The sequence below is a fragment of the Phodopus roborovskii genome, unplaced genomic scaffold (assembly GCF_943737965.1).
Source record: "Phodopus roborovskii unplaced genomic scaffold, PHOROB, whole genome shotgun sequence".
In the NCBI taxonomy this organism is placed as follows: Eukaryota; Metazoa; Chordata; class Mammalia; order Rodentia; family Cricetidae; genus Phodopus; species Phodopus roborovskii.
The window spans coordinates 34,579,401-34,596,192 of NW_026126517.1; the positions used below are offsets into that span (position 1 = coordinate 34,579,401).

A 16,792-nucleotide genomic window follows, 5' to 3' on the forward strand; every position below is an offset into this window, starting at 1 on the left:
TCGAGTAAAAGTTTCTCAATCATCTAAAACTTTCTCTATGAAAGTTCAGTGGAAATTCCCCTCCCCAAACTGATTCTATGAATGACTGTGATACAAACCCCATTGTTGCATGTTCACGGTGTGCCAGAAACCCTACTTAATCACTCCTCTTTAAGGACTCAACTTTTGGAGCCCTAGTGCGCCGCCACAAGGTAGGTTCCCCGGGAGAAAGGAGCGAGAAGCACAGGAGGCTGACTCGGCGGGAGGACAGCGTCTTCATTGGAAGGGCCACGGGGAGCCTGTCCTCGTAGGAACCGGTCCCCTTGGGGGCGAGGGTAGTTCGTCATGCGGCCTAGAGCCCATCCAAGTCCGGAATAATCATCAGGCTTCATAAATATCCCAGGAGAGTGCGAGAATCAACGGGTTTCCGAAAACCCCACGCCGAGTTTCCCTGCCTCAGCTGGTAGGATTTTGTCTGACAGAAAATTAGAAACCCTGCGCGCCTAGAGTTTCAAACTACTAGAAGTCACGCCTCCTAGGAACCAGAAGCATTGCTAAGAGCTACTGAACGGACATTTGTAAGGGGCGGGGCCTCAGCGAAAACTATAATCCCCAGAATGCAGCGCGGAGCTTCCGGTTTCCGGCAAGAGGGCCAGAGTGAGTGTTTACACCGGCGGCTCTCTGCGGCCGGGTTCCTTCCGCGGGACGGGTGAGGGCGCTGGGCCCCCTGGGCGCGCGGGGCTCTCGTGGGTCTGGAGTAGCTAACTGGTCCCACGGGAGAGGTGGGGTTGGCAACAGTGTCCCTACTCACGACTAGGTATCTGTGACCTTGGGCCAAGTGACTTGAGCTGAATTTGATTACTGATCTGTAAAATATGGATGACAAAGCCTGCCCCCGGGGGCGGTTGCGAGGATCGAGATCGATATACAAAAACCCAAGCCCTTCCTCGCTTTAAACCGAAGGTGGACAGTATCTTGAGGTCTGCTGAGTAGGGTCATAACTTTTTCTTGGCCTTGTCTCTACTGCAAGAAGCTTCTTCGGAAGAAGTAGTGCCTACAACAAGGACTTGTCTTGCATTGCAAGGCTCTTGCACCCTTTGAGTTTTTTGATTTATTTTGTGGGCATTCATATATACCAGGCTGGAAACAGTGAATTAGAAAAGCTCTAGTCTTGGCTTCCAAGTCTTTCAAGATTGGTGGTGGTAGGGGTGGGGTGGGGTGGAGAATGATGGTGAGAAATTAATAAGTGAGCAAGTCTTACAAGGAAAAAGCAGCAAAGAAAATATCCTTTTAGCCTGGCTTCTGGTAATGAAGCTGGCTGACTAGCCAGTTATCCTCAAATCTATTGATTTGTGTTGCTCTTTTGCCTTGAGGGAACAGGGAATGTGTGACCAAGAGAAGAAAAAGAGGGCATGGAAACAATGTATTTGTGTGGGTCTTGGTAGGAGTTTGCTAAGAGGCCAAAAAGGGAAGAGAACTTACATGCAAAGGCAGGAGGTGAGCGGAAGCATACATGTGGACAACTTTGGTGTGAAGCAGACTAACTGTTATAAGTGGGGCAGGGCTGGGGCTTGTAGGAGTCGGAATGAATGGGTCTTTAATCCAGGCTGTGGAGTTGACACTTGTTCAAAGAGGTGCTTTGGAAGGCATTCAAAGCAGTTAAATCAGATCTGTGTTTTAAACATTAAGACATTGGGTAGCGCCATGAATCTTTGGTATGTGGAGGCAAGAAAGGCAAAGACCTGTTAAAGCTGTTGTAACAGCTAAATCAGAAATTGAAGGAGAAAAAAAGAAATCAGTGTTTAAAAGGTGTGTTGTGTGATCTTGCTCGAACCTCACAACATCCCTATCAGAATGGTCTTTTATGTCCACTTCTAAGGTGAAGAAACTGAAGCATGGATAATTCTTTGCTGTCCACTGTAGGAGGAATAAAGGGAGGACACCAGGTTCTAGTTCTGGTTTCCTAATGTTGTACCTTGTGCTTCTTAGCAGTATTGCACTGAAATAGCTTCCATTTAGCCTGGTTTCAGAAGAGGAATAGGATGGTTGTTTGTCCTTTAACCATTTATGCCTTATTCTTTTACAGGGAGAAAGAGAGAGCGCGAAAGAGAGAGGATGTCTCTCTCAGACTGGCATCTGGCAGTGAAGCTGGCTGACCAGCCACTTGCTCCCAAGTCAATTCTTCAGTTGCCAGAGACAGAAATGGGGGAATACTCACTAGGGGCCTACAGCATTTCATTTCTAAAGCAGCTTATTGCTGGCAAGCTCCAGGAATCTGTCCCAGACCCGGAACTGATTGGTGAGTCATGTAGCTGGGTTGCTTCTCTGGCCTTCTCTGGGAGAGGAGTTGAAAGAATAAATTAAGGGCTTATGATTTGTTGCTTCATAACGTTAACATTCCAGAGTTAAGTTTTACATGAGCAGAAACACAAGACATATGACAAAACTGTTGTTTGTCACTTCAGTTGTGTTACACTGAAGAACTTTGTTATGACTCTTAGCTATGATATTGCTGAGGTCTTTTCTCTGAGAGAACAAAATTAGGGGTGGGCTGAGCAAAGAGTTGCTGATGAGACAAGATTTCTCAATCTGTCTCTTAAGACTTAAGGGATAATTAGAAGGATTCTTGTTTGTTTTAATGAATGATTGGAGGGAAGGCTGGCAAGGCATTCCTAGTACATGAAGGAAGGATTTAAGTATAGTTCAGTCAAATGAGATTATAATTGTAATTTATGATAGTCAAGGGTTCCAACTGGTGAAAAACACATTTCTTATCACAGGTGGATTAGTTTCATCCTTTTTGGTTGCTAGTTTTTTTTTTTTTTTTTTCCCATTTATTTAGATTAAGTATTCTCTACAGTATTGAGCTCTAGAGCTTTTCTGTGGATATATTTATTAAGTATTTGTACTTGATAAAAATTGTTTAAAATATTGGGTTTGTTTGGTTTTGAGATAGGGTCTCACTTTGTAGCCCTGACTGGCCTGGAACTTACTATATAGACCAAGCTGGCCTGAACTCACTGTTGCCTTTGATAAAAGGCAAACACTAAAAGGATAAAAGGTATGCAACACTACACCTGGCCAAAAATATATTTCTTCATATCCTCACAACATACACAGGCCCTCACTATTACATCTAGGGCCTTGTATATGATAGGAAAGCAGTCTGCCACTGAGCTGTACCCAAAGCCTGTTTATATGATTTTTTTTTTTTTAATGTTTAAGCAGGATCTTGTTAAATTGCCCAGGGTGGCCTCAAATTTGCTTCAGCCTTTGAAGTATCTGGGATTATAGATGTGTGCCACTTCACCTTCTTTTTAGTGTGTGTATGTACAGGAGTATGTACTCATGTATGTGTCTGAAGAGACCAGAGCAGGACATCAGCTGTTATCTCTTACTCCACTCTATTGCCATTAGACAAGATTTTGCACTGAACCTGAGGCTTGTGGTTTGGGTTAGGCTGGATGGCCAGCTTGCCTCTGCCCTCAGCTCCTGGGGTTACAGACACATGTGCCATGCCTGGTTTTTTGTGTGGGTGCTGGGGATTTGAACTGAGGGCCTTATGCATGCAGAGCAAGTGCTCATACCCACTGAGCCGGTTCCCTATTCCCTGAGAGCTGTCTGAGATTCTTAGGAGATAGAAATCAAATTGCTTTGAGAAATAAAAGTGTAAATGGGTAGGTTTTTTTGTTTGTTTGTTTCTTGTTGTTTTTTAGATCTGATCTATTGTGGCCGGAAGCTAAAAGATGACCAGACCCTTGACTTCTATGGTATTCAGCCTGGGTCCACAGTCCATGTTCTCCGTAAATCTTGGCCTGAGCCTGATCAAAAACCTGGTAAGTTGAGGGTTTGTCCTTAGTTAGATGAGCAGAGCTTCCTTATATCTCCAAGGAAAGAGCCTGTGTATTTTTGAGGTACAGTCCTGGGTGCAACAAACATTTACTGAGATGGCAGTAGGAGTTATCTATATCCTTACTGGATTAGAGCCCACTGGTAGAGTTAAGTTGTGACACTGTTACTACTAATAATAGTTTTTTACTTTTTAAGTTCATTATCCACTGTTTTCTAACCACGTAGGGTGTATGGGTCTATTTAAATTATTTAGTAACAGCTGATTTCTCAGTTAACTTTACATCCTCTTATTGTTGCTATGTCCATTAGACAAAATCCAGAAACTTACCTTATTTTTCTAATCCTACAGTTTGTTCTTGTGTGAGCTAATCTTCCGACAAATTCCCTCAGGTGGTATTTGTTCAGGAAGCTAACTACTGCTGTTGAACTGATAATTTGTATTCAGAAAATACTCCAACAGCATTCAGGTTGCTCTTGAAGAAACTATACAAAACCTAAAGCCCTTTTAGTTTAATTAATAGAAGTTGCTGCTTGGAATTTACAATGTTGTTTTTGTGTTTGTGTTTTAGAAGCATCTCCACCTATAAAGCCAAGAAATGTTAAAGAGTTAGCTTTGTTAAACTACCAGTTTGACACATTTTTATCTTGTTTGTGTCTGCAGATGAGTAGTTACCAGATTGAAAGTTATTGTTTCAATTTAAACATAAAAGACAAAAACATCTTTTGTATCTATATGGGAAGTGAGAGAGAGAGAAGCAGTCCCACATCCAAGAATTAGCCACACACTCAGAGCCAGGCTTTGGAGTCCCACTGTTACAAGGTTCACTATCATCAAACAAGAACATCAAGTGAAAAATAAGATCCTTACCGTTTCTAAGCATCTGCAAAGCCCACTCATTGTCCAAACACACAAGAAGCTGCATATCCCTTCACACTGGCTAATGGGAGTGACTGCTGCCTCTGCCAATTACAGTTTGCCTTTCCTCTTGAATAAAGCTATGAAGAACCTAATCATAAAGTTGACCTCAGAGCAAAACTGTGTTTTCCCCAGAATCATCCATCAAAGTCAAAATCCTTTGACTTTACTAATATCCTCTGATTAAAATGCCCACAGTTCTTGGGGTATATATTCTCCTCCATGTACTGAGCTTTGAACCTAGCTTGTTCAGATGCAGGTCTGTCCCTCTGTTCTTTAGTTAGAGGGCATTGACTGAAGAAAATCGTTATGGGTTCTGCAAGCTAGTTTTGTTTGGTTGTTTTTCTTCTTCGGTATCTTACTTAATCACATTCTAGCATTTTGTAGATGGAGGAAAAAAAAAGATTGGAAGGATACCTACTCAAGATCTCTTAATTAAAATGAATTAGAACTGGGATATAAACCTAGATTATTCTGGGTTAGAAGCCTTTGTGTTTTCATCTAGTCTGGCTGCCTCTTTCCCAAAGAGTACTACAGAGACATCCATTACTTTTAGCAGACTGTGCCTTAGGATATGTAGAGCCTTTTTCTCCCCATGTTAGCTGCAGGTTTAGTTTTGAAACAAATGGAATTTTTATTGGGAGGTGAATTTAAATTTAGTTCTGAAAATAATTTTTTTTTAAATAATAGTACTTTAGATATTTTCTCCTGTAGCATTCTTCTTCCAAAAGGAGGTCGATTTGATGATATACTTCTGTGGTCACAGAATAACAGAGGCTGATGGAGGAGGGTTGCTCACTGAAAGCTTAATTTATTTATTTTTTATTTCTTGGCACTGCTGGAGATCAAGTACCCCTTATTATTCTCCCATGCCTTTCTTATATTTTCATTTAGACTTCAAAGACCTCCTTCCAGTAAACATGTATTCTGCTTTAAGCTACCCTCTTAGATGATCTCCAAGGAGGCAGCTTGGGTCCTAGCCTTACTTGTAGTGATGGCTAGCACTTTGTAGTGATGGTTGGCAATCTGTGTCTCTGCCTAAGAACTCAATATGGCATTTTATAATTGTATGTTCATGTGTTGGATATAGAGTCATAGTTTCATTTCTCCTACTGCCCCAAGAATTCCTTATTGTTTGCCTTCTTGTGACTTGACCAAAGCTTGATACAGGATAAATGCTTGGTTTGTTCAGTTTGTTGAATGAATAAGTTAGGAAACTTACTTATGGTATCTCTTTTCCAAAGGAGACAACAGCCTCATGATCATATGATTGCTGTGCTGAACTCCAGGCTTACAGTTCACTTTGCTTTGAGACTAGTGTCTATAAACTTATTATGTAACCTAGATTATCCTAAGGACACTAAGTGTGACCCAGGGTGAACTTCCTACCTGCCCCTATTCCTCCGATTCCTCCCCAATGAAATGGGTTATGATAGTCTGGTGACCAAATGCAGAACGACCACTGCTAGACTTTCCTGGATTTGTAGATCGCAGTGTCCAGAAATCAAAAAACAAGTTGCTATTTGGCACATGATAAAAGTTTATTCAGAGCTTTCAGGGGCCTTGTGCTTCCTTTGTCTTTACTGGGATTCTTTTTATTGTGACTTGGTTTTTTTATTTGTCTGTTTGTGGTGGTTAGGACCAAACACAGGGCTTAGCACAGGTTGCCAGGCACATGTTTTTCCTAGTCTGATTTCTCTCTCTCTCTCTCTCTCTCTCTCTCTCTCTCTCTCTCTTTCTCGCTCTCTCTTCTTTCTTTCTTTCTTTCTTTCTTTTTTTTTTTTTTTTTTTTTTTTTTTTTTTTTGGCTTTTTGAGACAGGGTTTCTCTGTGGCTTTGGAAGCTGTCCTAGAACTAGCTCTTGTAGACCAGGCTGGCCTCAAACTCACAGAGGTCTGCCTGCCTCTACCTCCTGAGTGTTGGGATTAAAGGCATGCACCACTAACATCTGGCCCTGATTTCTCTATCTTTTTGTGAATCAAAATAATATTACAGGGACTGGAGAGATGGCTCAAAGGTTAATAGTACTGTCTGCTCTTTCCAGAGGACCCTGGTTCAATTTCCAGCACCCGCATATAGCTCACAACCAATTGTAACTCCAGTTCCAAGGAATCTGATGGTCAGGCACTCACATGGCACATAGACATACATTCAGGCAAAACACACAAATACATAATAATTAAAAGATAAGTAAATAAAAAATAATAAAGAAACCTAAAAAAAAATTAAAGAAATCCGAAAGAAAATAACAGAATTACCCATAGGCTTGTCCCTCCTAGAAACTGTTATTCTTTATCTTGCTTCTTTCAGCCTTAGACCATATGCAGACTGACATATTTTGCATAGTTTTACCAGAGAATGCACATCCAAATTTGTGTTCTATTTCTTTCTCTTAACATATTGTGTCAGCATAGTGCTATATCGTTAAGATGGCTTGGAGTGAACTTATTTTAGGTCCCTACGTAAGAGTTCACTGAGTTGATTATGCATTCTTCCATCTCAAATGTAAGACAGCTAGAATTCCTGCAGTGGGTTGTTGATCAGAAAAGCCTCTTTCAAATATGGCAGGATATCCTTCTCTGCTGGAACTTTTTTTTTTTAATGTACTGAAGATAATTTATTGAGCGTGCAAATTTCATGCTTGTGGCACAAAGGGTTTTTCTGAGGTCGTGCTCACAATTTTAGAGGGTGATGAGGGAAGGAACTCTGTAGACTAATTTGCACCTGGACAAATGCTGAAATAATGTTGTCACATCTGTGGTAATGACAGAGCCTGGGCTGCTGTGGGATAACTAAGTGTCTTGTCCTCTAGAACCTGTGGACAAAGTGGCTGCCCTGAGGGAGTTCCGGGTGCTGCACACTGCCCTGCACAGCAGCTCCTCCTACAGGGAGGCGGTGAGTTCCAGCAAGAGTGCAAGAGATGATGTGAACACTGATCCTTGTTTAGCTTGGGAGCTGACAGCACATTGCCATGGCAACCAAGAGTTCCTCTGGGAGTTTTTGCCATGTTTGTGGGCCTCAGTAGAATCCTGTCTTTCCTCAAAAGCCTGCCTGTCAGGCAATGGTTGTTGATTCCCTATGATGATAATTACACAACCTCTCCTCAGACTGACCTTGTGGACTGAATATGGTTACTGCTACAGAATCCATATACCTTTCTGATGGGACTTGATCTTTGACTTTTGTTGAACTGCCTATCACCTCTTAAGCATGGATTTCCCCAATGGAGAAATGGAATGTTGACAGGCAGAATTAATATAGCTGTGAACTTCCTTCATAATGTATACCAGTGTAAAATCATCATCATATGGAGATTGGAAGGGGCTTTGGGAACCTGGAGAAACTGTTTTTGGGCTTGTGATGAGAGCATTTGTTTTGGAAGTATTAGAAATATAGGGATAGTAGTGGGGAACCACAGGGACTGTGTTCCATTGTGTTCCATTGTGTGGTGTGTATATGCATCATATACAAGCATTCAGAGGATGGAGTCAAGAGCAGTGGGTACTTGATGACTGTGTGGCGCTAGTTGGAATGCTAAGCCATCCCTGTCTCTCCTGCAGGTGTTTAAGATGCTCAACAATAAAGAATCTCTGGATCAGATCATTGTGGCCACCCCAGGTCTCAGCAGTGATCCCATTGCTCTAGGTAAGTGCAAGAAAAGATTTGAAGAAATGTGAGGTTTTGGAAAAGGAGGGCTGTGAACATCTTTTGAAGACACACTGCTGTTGAGGGATGAGGGACATAATCAAGCTCATTCCACAAACTCAGCCCTAAAGACTCTCAGTCCTCCATCGTGGCAACTCTGTGTCCCCAAATTCAGGAGAATGTGGGGAACAGGGAGCATTCCCACTGGGACAAAATGCCCTTGACTTTATTTCCTCCTCTTCTCAGGAGGGCTGGTTTGGGGTCCCATTGAGTTGCTTGCTTTGAAGTTTAATGCTGCTTCTTCCTTCTGGATCTAAGAGAAATCTTGGTCTCTTCCAGGGGTTCTCCAGGACAAAGACCTCTTCTCTGTCTTTGCTGATCCCAGCATGCTAGATACGTAAGTATAACCATTGTTTTGTAAAGTACCATTCCTCATGTGGTCAGGCTAGAAACCTGATTGTTGCCCTGGGATCTCTTCTTGGAGGTCAATTCAGTCTATCCCCAGGTCTGCTTTCTAATTGTGTCAAAATGTAAGGAACAGCAAGCGCTGCTTAAGGAATAGAAAAGCCTATGGGCAGGGGCACATGAAGTGTGTCATCATGAATCAGTATGGTGAGGACAGGGGATGGGGAGAGAGCGAGCTTTGTGTGCCAGGTGGATTTTGTGTAGTAAATGTCAGGGATTATAAACTAGGAAAAGTAGACATAGGTATATAGAACCATAAAATGCTAGAGCTAGAAGGACAGAAGTGGCTGTGTCCCCTTATTTGCAAGTGAAGAAATTAATCCTGCTCTAGGAAGAGAAAGGAGTCATCAGAATCTGCCTATTGTATACGAGGTGGTGTCTGGACCCAATTCTGAACCCTGAGCCTACCAAACCATGCATTTCTACTTCCTATCATGTCTTGCCTGTAGTTTTGCTTTTGCATATTTGTGGTGGATTTTGAGTGGATCTTAAAAGTGGAGCCTTTTTGACATTGCTAAGGGCAGGTCAGCAGGATGACAAAACCTCCTAGCAAAAGATGCTGAAGAATAGTTTAAATGTGGGGCACACATTTGTAATCCCTGAACTCTGGAGGCAGAGGCAATCACAGTAAATTTGAGGCTTGCTTGGCCTAGAGAACACCCATACTGTCATGGAAAAAGGTGCTGTTTCCTTGATCGTTATTTTCTACCTCTCTTCTAGATTGGTGCCTGCTCACCCAGCCCTAGTCAATGCCATCATCCTGGTTCTGCACTCAGTAGCAGGCAGCACACCAATGCCAGGAGCTGACTCCTCTTCCCGAAGCATGCCCTCCAGCTCGTACCGAGATATGCCAGGTGAGGCCCCTCAGGAGCTGGTCGTGGCCCAGGGATGCTTTACTCAGCAGCTATGTATAGTGTTGGCATAGGGCGTGAGTCAGGAAGTGCATCTGTCCTGTAATTTTCCAAGGGGAGAGATGAAATATGAATTTGGAGCGTAACTTGAGCTGAGATCTGGAGCTACGCCGGTCTTTCTGTTCTTCCTCCTGGAATCTGTTCACTCTCCTCCAGGTGGCTTCCTGTTTGACGGGCTCTCGGATGATGAGGACGACTTTCACCCAGTGAGTGGCATGGCAGCCTGCCCCTTGCGGGAGATGGTCCTGGGAACCTGAACCTCTTTAAGGACCTACTATTCCCAAGGCTAGGAAGTGTTCACAGGGACTTTTGGGGGCCAAGGCCATGTCTTATAATTCCTTTTATAAGGTGGGACCTTAGGAAGAAGTTTTTCTGGGAATTGTGGGGGCATGGGTGTGGTTCTTTTATCCTAATTCTGGATGCCTTTTTCCCCCAGAGCACCCGGTCTACGCCCTCTAGCAGTACACCCAGCTCCCGCCCAGCTTCTCTGGGGTACAGTGGAGCTGCTGGGCCCCGCCCTATTACGCAGAGTGAGCTGGCCACTGCCCTGGCCCTGGCCAGTACTCCAGAGAGCAGTTCTCATACACCAACTCCTGGCACCCAGGTATGGAGAGAGGATTGGGAACATTAAGGACAGGCTGCCAAAAACAAAACTCCCTGCAGTAGCTAAGATTTACCTTTCTTACCCCTGGTGCTAGATCTCTTTGCACTAGGTCCTGGGGCCTGGTAGGGATTTCTCAGCTGTGGTTCAGGTCACTCCCCTTTTCACTTACTTGCCTTTAGGACTCAGAAGTCAGAACTCAGCAGCACAGGCCTATGACAGGGACTAGATACTACAGGGTTAGAGTCTTGTTCATGATTTACTCCACCTCCAAAACCACCTGTCTTAAAACTGGGGTTCTAGTTTGGGCCTGGGGTCTCAGAGTCCATTTCCCTGGAGTAAAAGAGCATGAAATCTTGTATGTCCACATAGATTGCTTTTAGGTGCCCCATAATATAGTGTGGTTATCTCATAACAGGCCCCTGTGGGGAGGCAGGAGTTAGGTGTGGGGTCATGTGGCAGCACTGACAATCTGCTGTGACACTGAGGTGGCTGTGGAATAATGCTGACTATTTATTTGAATCTAGGGCCATTCTTCAGGCACCTCGCCAATGTCCTCTGGTGTCCAGTCAGGGACACCCATCACCAACGATCTTTTTAGCCAGGCCCTCCAGCATGCCCTGCAGGCCTCTGGGCAGCCTAGCCTTCAGGTGAGTCTCTCTACTTTGACACCTTAAAGAGAAAAAAGGTCAGTCTAGCAGCTAAGTGGAGCATCAGAGTGTCAGCATTGGATCTTATACCTTCAAGTATGAGCTGTTTGCTATATGCCTGTTTCACAGTGAGTCTGTGAAGGAAGCATCATTCTGAAATTGGTTTGGGTCCCACCGAAATGAAGTAGTAAAAACAGGGTACGAGCCTGTGTGATTTTCATGACTTCATGTGGTGCTCATGGGCAATCAAGTGAGGTGGACAGCCTGTGTTTGCTTCTATTTCATCTCCAGCCAGTTGCCTGTTCACTGGGCTCCAGAGCTCCAAGCTCTCATGGCTCTACCTGGCATAAAGCAAAGCTGAGATGACATGTGTGCTTTTTCTCTGTGTAAAAGCCCTAGCTGTCCTGGAACTCACTTTGTGGATCCACCTGCCTCTGCCTTTTGAGTGCTGGGATGAAAGGTGTGCACCGCCATCACTTGGCCACATGGTACATTTCTCTGCCTTCCACAGCCTTACCGTTTGTCTCTGCGTTTCTTCCCCACTGCCTTCTCCTCACAACTTGTACAGTTTCTTTCTGTGAAGAGGTAGACAGTAATGAAACTATGAAGCACTAGAGAAACAATGTGGGCTGAAATTCCGAGTCCAGGAGCCATTACATATAGTCATTTTAAACTTTGAGCTTGTCAAAGTGAGAATTCATCCCTAGAAAACCAAAGCCAAAAAAATCAACAGCAAAACCCAAGCAAAGTCTTAAGGCTGACAGTTGTAACCCTGTCAGACAAGTGATAGGTACATCCTCCTCAAGTAGAGCAGCTTAAGACCCAGCACTTCCTAGGAAGGTGGGAAAGGGTATGAAGAGACTATTCACTGAAAAGGAAGTATGGCTGTGTACACTCAGGGTTCCTGGCAGTCCCATTTCTCAGAAATGGTCCTGGAGATGTTTGTGTAAATAGAAAATGACAGTTTCACAACACCGAAACAGTCACAGCAGTGTTGTTTGTAATGTCAGAGAATTGCAGTCAACCGGAAGCTGGAGTATTATGTGCTTACTAAATAGATTTTGTATTAAGGCATGGTGTTACACTGTGATCTCAACACTTAAAAGGTAGGAATATTATGAGTTGGTGATTAGCCTGTGCTACATATACATATATTCATGAATATGTATATATGCTGTGTTATATATACATATATGTATGTATATATATGTATATATGAAGACTTTAAAAAAACAAAAATGAAATATTTTTTGTGTATGTGTTAGCTAGTTTTTGTGTCAACTTGACACAGGCTGGAGTCATCTGAAAGGAGGGAGCCTCAATTGATAAATTCCTTCCTCAGCATCAGCTCCTGCCTCCAGGTTCCTGCTCTTGTTGAGTTCCTGCTCTGACTTAAAAGCTATAAAGTGAAATAAACCCTTTTCTCCCAAGTTACTTTTGGTCATGGTATTTTATCACAGCAGCAGAAACCCTGACTAATGCAGTGTACGAGCATAGAAAGATCACTTTCCACTACCTTTCATAGTAAACAAAACTTTTAAACAGGGTGTGATGACATGTGCTTATAATCTCAGCACTCAGGAGGTGGAAGTGCAGGGGATTGGGAGTTCAAGGACATCCTCACTCAATATAGTGAATTTGAGGCCAGCCTGGGCTACATGAAATCCCCTACCACATATCCAAAAGAAAAGAAAAACTTTACAAAAACTCAACTTGGGCCCTTTGGAGGCTCATCAATTACAATTGCTGAGACATCTCTTGATGTTTTCTTTTTGTCATATCAGTTTTGATTGCCTTCTCTAGCTGTTATCATTTTGAAATTATTTTCTGTTCTTCACTGACTTTGTTTTTGTGATTTCTTTTGGCTTTGTAGTATAAAACTATTATTTCACTGTTGGGTGGTTAAGTTCTATCATGACAAACAAGCTAAGGACCAGTGTTGAAAGTAGAAACAGTTTCTTGCCGAAAGAGCATCTTTTGCTTCATAACCAAGTTCTTCTTTATTAATAATCTGTCTGGGTTTCTGAACATCTGGTCCACAAGGCAAGCAAGCACTTTTACCCACTGAGCCATCTTAGCTGTCTTCATGGGCCTTTCTGTGCAGGCTCAGTCAGTGCAAGTATCCATGGCTGCTGTGAATTCATTATTGTGTGTTTGTGTCTTGCCTAGAGGATAACATCTTGTAGCACATCTAGTGTTTCATTTCTTCCCACCCCTTCTTCTGAAGTGTTCTCTGATCCTTAGAAGGAATGGTGTAAGAGTCTCGTTTTAGAGATGTAAAGCACCTTGTACAGCCATGAATCTCTTCATTCACCACTATTCATTGGAAAGAGAGGCTTTTCTACTTGAAGTTGAGAGGAACATTTGTCTGTGTGTACAAGCATAAATATTTAGAAGGCAATTTAGACAACAGCATTCAATCCCCTTCCCCTTAGAGCTTGTGATCTTCCAAGCATGGGGTTTTGGTCAGATTTACCATTCCAGCCATAGATTCCCTCCTATGAAGTAGGCCTCAAAGCCAATCATAGAGCAGTTGTTTACCCCTTTAACAGCAGTGCTACTGTTGTTACCTGGCAAATGGTCTCATAGTTCATAGGGTTCACATATGGATAAGAGCATTAATGTCTTTGCTCCTTCAGCAGCCTGCATAGTACCTTTGGGGACTGAGAAAACGATCCAGTAGGGAGGAAGCTTCCAGCTCACTTCCAGAATTACTTCTCTGTATCATGCTAACAAAACGTGTGGTGTCTTCAGCAGTAGGGTCTTATTGTAGTTCTGGTGAGCAACCCAGAGGGAAGGCAAGAACCTGTATTGTTTCTGGGAGCTCTGAAACCTTCTCAATCATTAACTCTCTAATCAGTATCCCACCCTTGGCACTGGTGTTTTGTTTAATAACCCATAGTTTCTAGGAGCAGCTTTTCCCAGCCGTGGAACGGATGCTCAATAGGTTTCCATGTGACTTTTCATACCTTCTTTGTTTTTGTTAACCAGCCTCCTCTTCTGTTTCAACACCTCCTCCTTGTTTAACCCTTTCCGTCCCAGTGACCCGTCTCAGCTTTCATAGTACCTACATTCTACTTTACTCCTCTCTCAAGGCAGTCTCTTCCCAATCGCCCATCACCCTCTTTAGAGTTTCATGACTTCAGCGGTTACGCTTCTTTTTTTTTTTCTTTTTTTTTTTTTTAAGGCTCACTGGGCATGAATTAGGGATGCCCTGCCTTGACCTCACTCCTGACTTAGTTATTTTCAAAATTTATTCCTCGTGTGTGTGTGTGTGTGTGTGTGTGTGTGTGTGTGTGTGTGTGTGTGGGTGTATGGGTGTGTGTGCGCGCACACGTGTGCGTGCGTTCGTGTGTGTATGTGTGTGTAGATAACAAGTTTTTGGAATCTAGACCTTGAGTAATCTGTGCTCCAACACTCACTTCTGGCCTCCTCAAGCACCAGGCATCCATGAGAAACACAAACATACATGCAGGCAAAACACCCATACATATTTTAAAAAATAATAAAATTAAAATAAAGCTCCATCAAAGAAAGCATTTAACATTCCTGCTGCGATCTCCACAATGGTCATCTTGAAGAATGGCACGTTTTTTATAAGTTCCAATAGCAAGTGGTTTTCACTTTACTCGGAAATTCTGACCTCCCCAACCTCCACTTCTGGTTTATTTGGTGCTGGGAGTAGAACCCAGGGCAGTCCTGCAAGTGCTTTTCCAGATGTGACCTCTTGCTAGGACTCATCAAGCTATTCTCTTACAAGTAGGCAGTGATTTGATTAAACTCTTTTCTCTGTCCTTGTAAACAGAAGAAACAGAACTGTTTTGCTTTTACCTGGCAGTACATTAACCAAGTTGTCACTAGATTAGTCTCTATCAGGGGTTGGCAAACTATGACCCATAAACCAAATTCAGAACACTTTCCATTTTACATATTGTCTATGGCTATACTATTTTTATGCATTACAACCGGCAGAATTACATCAGAGCCTGTATAGCCTTTAGAAATCTGTCCAGGACAGCCTCCAAAGCTGCAGAGAAACCTTGACTCGGAAAAAAAAAAAAATCTAAAATATGTGAGTAGCCAGCCCTTTACTGAAAAAAGTTTACTGGCCCTTGACTTACAGGGATCTAGTATCTTAATACCCCATGTACATTATTTTGGTATGCATTATTAATTTCATGGTGAGAATATTTAAGAACAGATAGTAGTATATTCCATAGGCTAGATGCCTTAAGATACAGGTGTGCTAGAGAATGGAAAATCACTACAATTATAGACGAGCATCACCTCAGCCAGTAGCTGGTGAGCAAAGATTTAGATTATGTTGGCAGTAAAAATCAAGTTCATGCACCTGACAGTTGGTACCACTAAGAAAAGATACATTGATTAGTATGCCTTTTTTAGATTTCAAAGATATTACTATATTTCTGCACATTTATTGAGTTACTGTTTACTGAATGACAATATTTGAGGGCCCAGAGAAACAGGATCTAGAGTGTATTACATGACACCATGAGTTCAATGCAGTGGTGTGCAAAATAACTCTGGAAGGCAGAAATGATGTTCAGAAATCTAGACAACATATTAATAAAGAAGACCCTTATGAATCAATGTGTCTTTTGGCAAGGAGCTGTTTCCACTTTGAACACTGATTCTAAGCTTGTTGATCATAGTAGAACTTAATCACCCAACAGTGAAATAATAGTTTAATACTACAAAGCTGCTTTGCTGTAAAACCTCATTTGTTCTCCTTACCTTTCAGTGTATCTTTAGTCTTCCTGAAGCATCCATGGTATGGCCCTGAGCATCAACAGTTTTGCTGCAGGCCTCCTCTCTCCCTTTGTATCCTGAAAACAACCTCTGAGTCTTACTGTTCCATCAGGAGCCCAGCTAACACCTCTGCCTGCCCTGTCTTTCCACAGAGCCAATGGCAGCCTCAGCTGCAGCAGTTGCGTGACATGGGCATCCAGGATGATGAGCTGAGCCTCCGTGCCCTTCAGGCGACTGGAGGGGATATCCAAGCAGCCCTGGAGCTGATCTTTGCTGGAGGAGCCCCATGAACTTCTTGTACCCAAGTGCCTAGCAAGTTGCAGAGGCAATTCCTCAAAGGAGGCACTTGTGAAGTTGCCTCCAACTCCCCTCACCCTCAATATATCTGATGGTCTGTCTACTCACCTGCTGTGTCTAATGCTCGGCCTTCCTATTGATCTTAACTGGTGGGAGCAGCTGGGCAAGCAAGATGTATGGTTTTGATGCTGTGGCATCAAGGATCAGGTTGATACTCCCCCCCTCCCCACTTGGTTTGGGCCCTGGATAGGAAGTTTCGGACTAGTATCATGGGGATAGTGTGTAATACCCATGTTCACCTTATAGACCCTATAAGGCCCTAGCAATAGTTCCTGTGTACTTTGGTGTTTTAGAGCCCAAGGCTGTTGCCAGTCTACAACCTGGCCTTCAGAGTAGTTGCCAAGTTCCAGTTAAGGCCAGCAGTGACTACCATTTGTGATGGTTTAGGGAGTGTCTAGGTGGATTCTGGGTGTGGCAGGAAAGAATATTTTTCAAGTGATTCCATGTCCTCATACTGCCTGAGTCTTAGAAAACATCCTTTGATCCAGGACTCAAACTGTGTCAGGAAGTGTGTCCCTTTCCAGTGTCCTAAAGGCATGAAGAGAGAGCAGTTAAAAACAGTACTGACAACAGCAGTACAGACAGCTGAACATTAATACTGACGAGAGGACACCAGCCCCCAGCTGCTGCTCATCTATCTGTGCTCT

General features: G+C 43.1%; 1 protein-coding gene across 3 annotated transcripts; it reads left to right on the forward strand.

Moving 5' to 3' along the window:
* Window positions 1-480: 480 nt before the first annotated feature.
* Window positions 481-16,192, forward strand: Ubl7 (ubiquitin like 7). Of its 3 annotated transcripts, none has more exons than XM_051197581.1 (11): window positions 481-636; window positions 2,066-2,278; window positions 3,696-3,815; window positions 7,559-7,641; window positions 8,307-8,391; window positions 8,731-8,788; window positions 9,577-9,710; window positions 9,924-9,973; window positions 10,204-10,371; window positions 10,896-11,018; window positions 15,941-16,192. In XM_051197581.1, the coding sequence occupies exons 1-11, from the start codon at window positions 597-599 to the stop codon at window positions 16,076-16,078; spliced, it is 1,212 nt and encodes a 403-aa protein (XP_051053538.1). In that variant the 5' UTR covers window positions 481-596; the 3' UTR covers window positions 16,079-16,192. The 3 variants fall into 3 exon arrangements, with proteins under 3 accessions (XP_051053538.1, XP_051053539.1, XP_051053540.1); XM_051197582.1 differs by having other exon boundaries at window positions 612-688; XM_051197583.1 differs by lacking the exon at window positions 481-636 and adding an exon at window positions 1,324-1,476.
* The last annotated feature ends 600 nt before the right edge of the window (window positions 16,193-16,792 follow it).

What these genes read in the sequence shown, in the direction of transcription:
- Ubl7 (XM_051197581.1), top strand. Translation starts at nt 597, where the DNA reads ATGCAGCGCGGAGCTTCCGGTTTCCGGCAAGAGGGCCAGA. An exon ending in GATCCCAGCATGCTAGATAC is followed by an intron (nt 8,789 to 9,576) that starts GTAAGTATAACC and finishes CCTCTCTTCTAG; the next exon opens with ATTGGTGCCTGCTCACCCAG. An exon ending in ATGAGGACGACTTTCACCCA is followed by an intron (nt 9,974 to 10,203) that starts GTGAGTGGCATG and finishes TTTTTCCCCCAG; the next exon opens with AGCACCCGGTCTACGCCCTC.